Source organism: Papilio machaon, chromosome 22, assembly GCF_912999745.1.
Source record: "Papilio machaon chromosome 22, ilPapMach1.1, whole genome shotgun sequence".
NCBI lineage: Eukaryota > Metazoa > Arthropoda > Insecta > Lepidoptera > Papilionidae > Papilio > Papilio machaon.
The window spans coordinates 1,207,574-1,220,083 of record NC_060007.1 but is presented as its reverse complement, the minus strand read 5'-3'; the positions used below and the strand labels follow the sequence as shown (position 1 = coordinate 1,220,083).

Below are 12,510 nucleotides of genomic sequence, written 5' to 3'. Positions count from 1 at the left end.
GAAGGTAAACTCTCTGTAATAATTTCTCTAAGTCATAGCGTAATGTGCCGTGGGATTGTCTCCGGTGAAACTTGCAACTATCAAGCAGCGGGGGTCAGGGTCGCCATGGTCACTGTATAAGTACCGTTTGATTATTGTTATTATTCAATTTTGAACCATCGCGTAATTTAATTTAGGTCGATATTTCAATGATAATCGTGGTTATGTTGATTTCCATTTGTGTTATTTTTGTACTTGTTTAACTTTGTTGAAATATTCTTCAATATCTACTATTGCTATTATCATTATTAATAATTGTTGTTGATACTTTATCATATCGAATTCCTTTGACGCATTTCACTGCAACAAAATGTGTTAAAAATTTCTAAGAAACAAAATATGCTTATTGAAGTCGCAGTTTATATGGCAATATGTTTTAATACAAGTGTTTAGACAGTGGAAACTCACTGTAAATATTTCACAAGTCACAATAAATGTCGATCTAGTTTAACTTGAGACGATAAGCGTGTGAGGTGTGACAGCGCTATCTGCTGCAATCCGATCTTATCTACAAGTCGTGCAACAATAAAAAATGTATGTTATGTAAATCTATTTTCATTCATTAAAATAGTCAAGTTTTTAAGACAATCTCTAAAATTCTTTTTAGCCGATAGGACGTTGGATCGAAGCGAAACTTCTCAAGGAGTCAGCAAACAATGACTCGAGACTATGAACTTTAGGAATGCTATATTTTTGAATTAAAAAAAAAACTAGTAAAAAAAATATTGTACCAATTGTGATTCTTAACCTCTTATTAAATATAAAATAATCCTTGCTTTATAAATAATTAGTGCAGTATTAAAAATTTGCACTCAAATTAACCGTTAGAAAAGCGCTAAACGCTAAATGTAAGAAACAAATATACCGTGAATAAGAGTAACATCTCGGTCGTAGCGGTACCCGTCAGTCTTTGATAGCTGCCGACTTATTAATGATAAAATATTTGCACGCAAATGTTAACACATTGATTTTGCACGTAAATGTTATCACTTCATTGAACACATCCTGTATGTTAACATAACGTCTAATCACCTCTGATATATTAGCTTATATTATATCTTTGATATTTTATTTCTTGGAGTAAACGATTAGAATAGTCAATTTCAATATGGATATGACGGTCATGATGAACTAAACTCAAGGTATGAAGGCATCTATTGCAAGTATTTAACATAATGATAATGAATGAAAAATAAAATTTATCAATATATCAACAGCTCCTATGTATAAGGGCCAATGTGAAAATTCATAATTTTTCAGCAGTGGCTCTTAAAGTTTCAACTATACAGGAAAAGATGCATAAGACCTTTTACTTTAGCAAAAGAAACACGTTTACACCTGTAAATGTGAGACTAAGAAGTAGCATTTAACATAAAAAAGTTAAAAAATCATCAATTTATTACTTTGGACCAAATACATACCCATTGGTATTTTGAATCATAGTCTTTGGGTCAAATAAAAGCACAAACATTACTAGTTTATGTTGTTTTCAATAAGAAAAATGTTTTATTATTAAGTCATTTAAAGTCCTTTACAAGTAATAAAGATTTTATTTATACAAAAAATATTAAGTCCATTTGTATATAATTTTTATTTAACGTCATTTGTCTCTCAGTGTTCTGTCATAAAATTTTCAGTTAACTGTGACCCAGTTTTTACTTGTTATTTATAAAGACAAAACTCCGTCCGAAGCGAACCAAAAGTTTTATCTTTTTAATGTTTAACTCGTTACTTGTATTTTATTTGTTTTCGGTCTATAAAAAACTGAAACTATTGTGTTAACAGCGCAATGTTTTTAAATAGCGTAGAAAATATTTTAAACCAAATTTTATTACATCGCTTCGCATATTTTAGGTATTTGTTTTTTAAATGTCTGCACAAGAATGATTGGTATTTAAGAGTTTTATAATCCATCTTACTAATATTATAAACTAGTAGTCGCCCGCGACTCCATCCGCGCGAAATTAAAATTAAAACTTTATTAGTGGCTTATGTGTTCTTCCAGACTCTACATCATTGCCAAATTTCATCAAGATGCGTTGAGCCGTTCCGGAGATAAATTCAAACAAATATCCATCCAACCATCCAGCCAAACATTCGCATTTATAATATTAGTAACATATGATGTGAATGTTTGGCTGGATGATTATTTGAAGGTATCTCCAGAACGACTCAACGGATCTCAATGAATTTTGGCATATATGTAGATCAGTAACTAATATAGGAACGGCTAAAACACTCACGTACATATCTTCGGTGTCGGCACCGACTAGTTTGAATAATTTAATGTAGATCATAGTCTGGAAGACCACACAGACTACTGATTGTGTATTTTGTTTAATTCCGCGCGGACGGAGTCGCGGGTGACAGCTAGTATATTAATAAACATCGTCTCTAGACAATTCAACAAGAAGTGTGATCTATATGTTACCTTTTCATATTGTCTTGGAAAACAAAAGAAATCTTGTATGGTATATTGACCTTCATAGTATATTCTGCAAAAGGTGAGCGTTTAGCTGGCACTCTGCCATGTTCGATCCCTTCGTAAAATTAACTTCGTACATACTAATAATGATTTAAAAAAATAATACAATGAAAACTTGAGAGGTGTCAAGGGACACCCGGATGGAACGAAGTTTACATATACAGTACATTTTATTTCTATGAATTTTCGTTATATATTGTCACGTCGTTGCCATGGTGAAGTAGCGCTCATTCGTCGTTAACATACTTACTATAGCAAAAAGTGTCGTGACAAATTTTCGTAAGAATTTTTTCCGTCTAGCCCCCTTTCATAACGCGCGATAAGGAACTTCGTTCCAATTGTTATCTCATGAATAATAAGTAACAAAAAAGAGTTAAAGTCATAATATGTCTTATTATTTTTCTAGTTATCTAATATCAAAAATGTATATCTGGTTCAGTTATTAATCATTGGTTAACTTGCCTTATATTGCATAACACTGACTCAATAATAATCGGCCTTAATACGAACACGTTATGTCGTAAAATAATGTTTATGTGAAAACTAACACACGATTACAGACTAATATGAATACGTTGATATAAACGATTTAATTTCCTTTAAACACGTAATTGAATCGTAATAGGTAGTACTGTTTATATATTTAATAGCAAAAAATGTTTAACTTTTTTTAGTAGAATATGGCAACAATTTGAAAGGATGCAGAAGAAGTTGCCTTCATTTATAGACTGAGAAGGGAGCATACAGATAAAGGAAAATATCCTCTATATATCGCATCCCAAATTGTAATTACTTGTTTGAAGGTATCTTCAATACGGCTCAACGAATCTTCATGAAATTTGGCATACATGTAGAACATAGTCTCTTTTTTAAATACGCGCGGACGGAGTCGCGGGCGATAGCTATTCCATGCATAAATTACAAACGTTTCGATTTGAATTTTATAACAGGAGTAGGTCTTTGTGGAAGCTTTTTAGTAACACGTTATTTATCTGGTTGGAAAATCTCTTTGCCGCTTTAACCTCGCTCACCGCAGAACATTAATGGCTTATACGAGTCTTACCTACTTTACCTATGCTGAAAATTTAAAGGCTTACATAGGTATAGCAAATATTGATTCAGTTTTATGTCCAAAATATAAAATACGTATAAAATTCAAATTTGTATTGGATATCTATGTTTGTATGCAAGAAATTTGCATACTGTTAGACTCAAAGCAAGTCGCAAACAGATCAGAGACTATAATTAATGCGTAGAATAAACCAACTAACCATTTACTAGTGTCAATCAGTTCTCATGTCTGGTTTAACTCTATTTCTCTTCCCAAAGTGCCGTGAATAGTGAATTTCCCAGAGTCGATTTGCCTCTGAGTGTTATGAAAACAAACACTACCTTAAAATTTATTTATTATTTACATCTTTACAGGCTTAATTGATACGGTTTGAGCTACGATCTCACTGCGTACATTATTACTCTTGCGACATAAGTTAATCCCCTGTTCCACTAAATAGATGACTTCATCGTAGTTAAATAATTTTCACGCATTTTTCGTAACAAACCTTGAGCCGAATCCTACCACGGCTGTAATCCAACGACCGCAAAAGAAGACATATTTGAGTTGCACAGATAAGATAAAATATTTTTCAAATCTCGAAAAATAACACGCTATCTATTGCGTACTATTTTTAAGTTTTAGTGTCATCTTTGAAATAGGTAAAGTCGAACCTAGGTAAGCGAGAAACCTCTTTAAGCGAGAGTCATTCTCCGATCCCGAAGCACGACCTTCAAAAGCGAGACTCTACTTCTATGAGAAAAATTAAACCCTTTCTTTCTCTTGAACTCTTGTATCCAGGTTTGAATTTATACGCTAGTCTTACTATATGGTTTTCATTAGCGAAATAACAAAATAATAGATCCCTTATTCGTTTTTGGACATTGGAAATCAACAATTACGTATTACTGGTGAACGTAGTTTTTTTTTCAGTTATGTTAATAAATGAATTTTAAAAAATACGAACAAACGAACCTTTTCTATATTTCTCTTTATGACATTACAATGACGTGTAGGTACTTGATGATATTAAATAATAAATCGTGCGAGAAACAATAAAGTCAGCGGGTGTCATGGGGGATGGGAACCCCCTTACTGAATACGCACGGTCAATCAAACTAAGTGACTCCAATGTGTACTCACAACTCCACATACATTACTGTAGGGTTGATAAATCATATACTCAAGAAATGGGATACTGTAACAACATTATTATTTGATAGTCCGTTTTGTAATTGTACTTGATTTCGCAGCTGCGTCAAGTAAAAATCTAATTATCTTATCCCTCATTATACTTGAGCAATTTTCCACAATTTTTAATTGAATTTAACCTTTATTTACTTACAGTTGAAACATAAAGCAGCAACTAATTTTACTTTAAATACATCTTAAACCACAACTACGCACTCGATTTTATATACTATGCCCTAACTAGTTTTAAAGATTCTAGATGCTAACCTCTAGTAGTAAGGGTGCATTCAGCATTAGGTTTTTAATTAAAAAATAAAAATAACATAACGGTATTGAATACTTGCTACTGTCTGACGAATTTTATCCAAACAACGTAATAAAAAAAAAGTTTCTAGTCTATGCGGTTTCATATTGTAATATAGTCTTCAAAAACATCCAGATCAGTTAAGCCTTATGTATTATTGAACAACCCTGGCTATATGTCTAGTCAGTTCTGTAGAGCGCCACTCGACTTCGTCTGGGGTTACGCCGGAAGGACGGCGTATTCACAATGGTCACGTAACCTTTTGTCTGAACTGTGTTTTTCATAATACGCCGCCCAGACTAAACGAGTTCTCTGTGATGTACACTTTTTTACATACATATTTTGATAACATTATAGTACAATTGATACGTTTATACGCTTGTGTCTACTTTTTATATATACATAATTGTTTTATGTACTTAATATATTTCTTTTTATATAGTAAATATCTTAAAAGTATAAGACACAATAGTTGTAAAACTTATATCTTCGCATTCTGCAGTGTTGAATAACGACATATTAAAAAAACACACCTTTATAAGTGTATTAACTGTCGCCAGCGACCACGACTGTGCAGAGTTTAAAAAAGTTAAAAAAAATTAGTAGCTTATGTGTTTTTCCAGACTATGTTCGTTCTTCATTTGTGCCAAATTTCATCAAGATCCATTGAGCAGTTCTGAAGATATCTGCAAACAAACCATCCATCTATCCATACATTCGCATTTATAATATTACCAAGATTTACCTTTGTGTTGAATGATATTTTCTTTGTTGCCAACAGCAAATGATTTTGGTAAGAAAATTTTATTTTTCTTTTTATCAGCTAGATGTTGCTAAACATGTTATTATTATTAACTTGAGATTCGTTTGCCGAAATACCTACGCAAAGTTACCTGTTTTCAAAGAGTTTTTGCACAAGTGTTTCTGCAATGGAAACACGGAAAGAGGCTAATATGAGAGGCTTCTTTGAGTATTAATTAAATATAAGATAATGGACAAATTCCTTAATCTCATTATCATTATGTTGTAGCTAGTTTTATTATGTAGATAGTACGTTATTAGTATTACATTTTTACAGCCAATTTAATTTGATATAAATTTTGACAACCCTATCGTTCTCCATATTGAAATGTATGCCTTCTCCTGAATGTATATTCGCAGATATTCGTCAGGGTTGTCAACATTCGTAATTGGGGGTGGCATTTCAATTGAGGTAGGAAAGGACGTGAACACCCACGTCCTCTCACACCTATTTACGAATTGTAACTGAATTTCACCTCAATTTAAAATACTTATGTAACGTTTAAATACGATAAGAAAGACTTATTTTTAGTTTATTAGGTATATTATGTAGTGTATTAATTTTTTTTAAATGTGGTATAATAATTCTACGACATAATTCGTTGTTTTGATTATTTATGAAGATTTAAAATTTATAGATTTAATATTAGAATTATATAAATATATAAGTCAAAAATGTTTTTAGCCGACTTCAAAAAGAAGGAGGTTATCAATTCGACTGTTTTTTTATATATGTGTTACCGCAAAATTCCGCCCCTGGTGGTCCGATTTTGATAAAAGTGATTTTAATCGCAAGGAAGTGCTCGCAGATGGGCCCCATTTTTTTTTTTGTTTTTTTTTTTTTAAATAACTAGAAGACTAGTAGATTTTGAATTTAGCTTCAAACTGGTTGCGAAAATTAGGTACATTTTTGCTTTTAGCGCTTACGTAGGCTGAACTATAGGATCTACATAAAAATGATGTATGGCAGAATTGTAGCTCTTTAAATGTGCTAAATAAAAGTCCGACATAGCATATATCTATCTATTATAGTTTTTTCGCAATAACCATTTTTTTCTTTTGAAACATTAAATATATTGTCAGTTTTTATTTGATTGACAGTGTAATAAGTCAGGATTTGCATATTTGCTAATTACGAATGTGTGAAAGATAAATTAAGATACCAAGTGTGTGCTCAATAACGTTTTAGGAAGCAAATTATTGCAAAATGAAATATAGCATGTTAGATTAATTCATTTTTAATGTTGCAATATTTTCACAACCCAAATAATTGAATACATGTTGTGATAAAGAAGGCAACGTTTAAACTCAACCATTAGTATTTGGAAGACTATATTTTATTATGAACTGCTAGTTTTTCTTTTTTAAAATAAAAAAAAAACTATGTATACTTTAATTATCCGCAAGCTAACATATGTAGAAACATCAGTTTGCTAGTGTGTACAAATACTGATGTCGATCCACAACATAATCGACGTATATTTAAATTTTCAGGTTAAAAAGATGGCGGAGCGTGTATCGAAGTGTCGAGAAGAAGTGTCAAAGTCCCGCGAGAAATACCAGTCAGCCCTCGCCGAGATCACAGGCTACAACCCACGGTACATCGAGGATATGACTGCGGTCTTTGAACGCTGCCAACAGATGGAGGCACAGAGATTAACCTTCTTCAAAGATGTGCTGTTTAGCTTCCATAAGTGTTTAAATATCAGTCAGGAGCCCACGTGAGTATACTTTTATTGAAAGGGCATAAGGACGAAAATTGCTTGATGTGATCGTTCTGTTCCTTCGTTCTTGTCTTCGAAATTAAACTTGTATTTCATAACTTAATTGAAAACTCTATATATTTCCAGTTTACCACAAATATACGAAGAATTCCATCATACAATAAACAATGCTGACCACCAAAAGGACTTGAAATGGTGGGCGAACAACCACGGCGTCAACATGGCGATGGCATGGCCGCAGTTCGAGGTAACACCCCCTCCCAGTGCTCCCCCCATGTGCCTAACTGACGAGGTTACCTAACATAGGACCCTCTAGAAGATTAGATTTGTACCTCGTCGTAGTTACGCACGTGTGAACCCGCCTTTATAAAGTAACAGCGATGTTGTTTGTATTGTATTAACTTGATTGCTTCTATTTCTGTTACCTCTTATCTTCTAGAAGCTACTAGATGCGGATATTATGAGCATGTTAGTCTTCTTTTTATAGTTTTATATATAGGTAGAGATGTATTGGATATTTGGAGATAATGAGCCGGTTGATGTGATTTGATTAAAAGCAAATTTTCAATATTCCCGGTACACAAGTTGACATAAATACCTGCGAACTGTGTTAAAGCTACGAACAAGTCAATATTGACTGACAATGTTTGATCCAGATAACGTTTGTCAAACATTTGGACAAATATTGGATCATGTTTTACAAATTTAGTAGATAGTTTCTTACATATAAAGTACAAAGATTTGCAATATTTGGTGAGATCATCTCTATATATGACTATTGGGAATTTGACCACTTTCAAGTGTGTGTGTGCCAACTGTAGAGTTTGATTGAATATACGTTGCAAGGAGGCTTCGACGGAGGGTCCGGAGGCTCGATTCGCATTCCTCACGGCAGCCTCTACTGCGTTAGGGCGCATCGCCGCCTTCCGCCCCCGGCTCCCCTCTCTGTGGGACGCCCTCCCCCTCCGGCTGTGTTTCGGAGGGGAAGACAGCAAGTCGCGAGTGGCGCCCTCCATCTGTAGCTACAGCCTACACGACGGTTGCTATGTCAACCATATGTTCATACCGGTACGAGAACACGGTGTGGGCAGACATGCACCCACGGCGGGAGTGGACCAGGCACGTCTTACAAATGAATAGTAGCGTTTTTAAATATCTTGACATGATGCAGAAAACTGATTGTATCTGGAAGAAATAATTAGAACATCTCTAGAAGAGAGAACGTTTTGAAACTTTGATTTATCGAGATGTTAATTTGAAAAAAAAAAAACAGTCTAAAAAATTAATTCCGTCAAATTGTTCACGTGCACTTTATAAAAAAAGAAGAATGAGTATAGTCTAGCACGCCGCACGTCACGCCGTGATGATCAGATGATGGATATAACAAAGCACCAGATCATCCAGGGTGCACTCGCACGACACCCCCTCATGCTCTCACCCCCACCACAGGTTAAAGTTGATGAAAGACAAATGACAATCACTATAAAGTCACCTTCATTAGCTAAAAAAAAAAAGAAATCTTCCAAATTGTATCACAGTTATTTGTAATGACGTTAGCCCAGACTAAGTTGTTTATGACGTAAACAGAGTTAAGTTGCCGTAAACAATAGATGTGCTGTAAAGTTATAGGAAATCTAAATAGTCATTTAGTAGAGTCATATTTTTTTTTAATTTAACTGAATGAATTGAAACACGTTTAAAGATCATGAAATCTCACACACTCACAACACCGCATGGTTTGCCGGAACCAGCTCAGAACAACCGCAATCCGCTTCTAATAAACACTAGCTTTGTATGGTTTTTTTTACATTTTGTTTCCTCCTAATTTTTGTTACTTTTCATTTTGTTTTTTTAATTTTTCGCCTCGACTCGACACGGTGGGACATTGGATAGAAATTAATTAATGTTTCTAAAGAAAAAAATGGTTATTGTGAGAAAACTATAAAAGATAGATATATGCTATCGCGGACTTTTATTTAGCACATTTAAAGAGCTACAATTCGCCATACATCATTTTTATGTAGGTCCTATAGTTTAGCCTACGTAAGCGCTGAAAGCAAAAATGTCCCTAATTTCCGCAACAAATTTTGAAGCTATATTCAAAATCTACTAGTCTTCTAGTTATTTAAAAAAAAAAAAAACAAAAAAATGGGACCCACCTGCAAGCACTTCCTTTCGATTAAAATAATTTTTATCAAAATCGGACCACCAGGGGCCGAGTTTCGCGGTAACACACATAAAAAAAAAAAAAAAAAAATACAGTCGAATTGATAACCTCCTTCTTTTTGAAGTCGGCTAAAAAATAAACTCTCATATATGTTATCCTTTAATTTTATTCCAATTAATAAAAGATAATGCTTCAATAAGTCAATGGAAAGTAACTTCCTGGTAAAATTACCAAAGTTTACAAGTTTAAATGTAAAGTTTACAAAAGTAATGTAAATCTCAAAGTTTACATGTGTAAATGTAAACTGGAAGTCAATGTCCCGCCGTGTGCGTGTTGTGTGTTGGCCGACGGCCGCTGATCGCGTGCTGTGGATCAGGAGTACACGGAGGAGTTCCGGGACATCGCGAAGGGCAAGTCCAAGGAGAGCCTGCCCACTGGACCCATCACGCTGCTCAACCAGCGCCCCGTCAGCGAGGACGTACGTCATACATACACATACACAACTCGTACACATTACACTCGATATTTTACACATTCAATGCCATTTACGATTGACTTAATCAATTAGTCATGTCAGTCAATCGCGGTCAGTCAGCATCTTTGATTTTTTAATTAAAAATTATTTTCTAGCAAAATAAATTTGCCAGTCGAGTTGGTGGCATTGAACGTGTTAATTTAATTATAGTGTGTAATGGTACGAGTTGTACCATTACACTGTTGCACGTACGCGAAATGAACTATATCAGTTACATTAATTAATGTCTTTTTAATTGATAATAGTTGTTTGAGCGGAGTGTTTACAGATGGGACTTAACATAAATCATTTCAAAAAACATTTGTATACAATTTAATTGTTTAATATGCGAATAAAATTATAGATTTATGTGGAATTTGGTTACAGCGTATTAAATATATATTAGTCTTAACAGTGGTAGACGCCAGCAACAACATCTGTTGCACGAATTAGCCTTGCCCTTGCCTTGAAATACCACGACCACACAGAAGACAGACGTCAAGTGGAAGTAATTCCAAGTACAGTCTGATGAGTGTGGTGCCGGAGGACTTATTTTAGTCCGCTTTCCCTTCCCACAATTTTCTTATAAGGAAGGGGAGGCGGATTTGATGGAGGATAAGATGCATAGAAAGGTTAAATATTCTCTTTTTGTGCGTCTCCTCATTTGATTGAGGGTAGGCAACGCAATTGCAATTGCGAATGTCTATGGGCAGCGGTCGCTTCGCCATTACAGCGAATTCATGTGGCCACTTGCTTGGCCGCTCGTTTGTCATCTTATAATATAAAAAAATGTCTTTTCTCTCTCCACATCCCGCTATATCTCAACACAACTTTGTGTTCTGCGCAGTGACTTCCGCGAACTTAAGAGCCGCAAAGATGTTTGAAAACATGCTTGACGTTTCACACAACTGTGACGTCTTCGTACTCAATTCTCATGTTACTGTAAACGAGTTGTAAACATGATTTCCACTTTATCTATAATAAATAGTGTTTTAAATTATTTTTTGATTTACTGAAATTGATTTGATTTACTGTTTAGTCCCAAAGAAGATTCAAATGAGAATGAAACTAAAAAGAAAACGCTGTTCGTTAATGTTAAGTAATAAAAAAATAGGTGTTTTTTGTTTTTTTGGTAACTAAGATTAATTTCTAGCTATATGCCTGCATGGAACGCAGTTAGTCTGGTAATGGGTCATTCTCATTTTTATCTGTAATTTTATTATTGCGCTTTTTATGTTTATTTTTTATATAAATGTTGCATGATGAATGTAGCTTTAGACATTTTGCATTTTGGCACGTCAAGTAACATATATCAATATTAACCATAAATTTATTAAGATAAAATTAATAAAACTAAATATTCGATTATATTTAAGGCATTGAAATTTTACAGTGACATGTTTAAATTACGATCCAGTAAATACAGTCCAGTGAAATTTTTTAGTTATTTATATCCAGTGATAATTTTCAAATAAAAGACTATGTTTAATAAGAATTTGTATTAAAACAGGAGTTGCCGCCGATAAATTCAACGAAGACGAGTAAAAATACGAACCATTCGGAGACGATCAACAGTACACAGAACATCGCGCTGCACAACAACACCAGCGCTAATAATACCATCGACAAGAAGACCATCAGTGCCCCCATTGCAGTCACGTTAGTAATACATACATACATACAACACTTCTCACTCTCCCTCTTTACTTCTCCCATCTCCTCCGCAAACTGAAACACATTTCCCACTAAATTAGTCAGTTTCAAAATATTCCAAATTAAACAATACACTGTTTCTGATATAATAAAACACTAGCTGTTTCCTGCGACTCTGTCTGCGCGCAATTAAAAAAAACGTAATAGGAAGCCTATGTGTTCTTCTAGTTCTAGACTATGATATATGCCATCTCGAGATCCGTTGAACCGTTCTGAAGATACTTTCAAACAAACATCCATCCATCCATCCAAACATTCGTATTTATAATATTAGTAAGATTAGTTTCCCTTATTTTTCACAAAATAATTAAAAAGTTTAATATCAGGCCGTCATTAAAAAATCTTCCTTAATCAATACCTTTTATTATCCTTTCCGCTGTCCTAATCCTGTACCCTGTCATGTCTCTCCTCCAGCATAGAACGTCTCGATATATTTATGTGCACGTCGAAGTGTTGCCGCGCCGCTCACGCGGCGAGCACGCGTACAGCACGCGACCACAACGCGCTCGCTCTCAACGCGG

The 12,510-nt window shown here is 34.2% G+C and overlaps 1 protein-coding gene across 4 annotated transcripts in view; it reads left to right on the top strand.

The window, feature by feature from the left end:
* LOC106719363 (protein kinase C and casein kinase substrate in neurons protein 1) overlaps positions 1–12,510 on the top strand; it is a 77,230-nt gene that overhangs the window by 63,615 nt on the left and 1,105 nt on the right. For 3 of the 4 annotated variants that reach the window (XM_014513697.2, XM_014513695.2, XM_014513696.2), the window contains 4 exons: positions 7,366–7,592; positions 7,722–7,842; positions 10,139–10,240; positions 11,787–11,935. In XM_014513697.2, coding sequence (XP_014369183.2) covers positions 7,366–7,592; positions 7,722–7,842; positions 10,139–10,240; positions 11,787–11,935 — 599 coding nt within the window. The remainder of the gene's footprint in view (positions 1–7,365; positions 7,593–7,721; positions 7,843–10,138; positions 10,241–11,786; positions 11,936–12,510) is intronic. The other variant, XM_014513698.2, reaches the window with a different exon arrangement.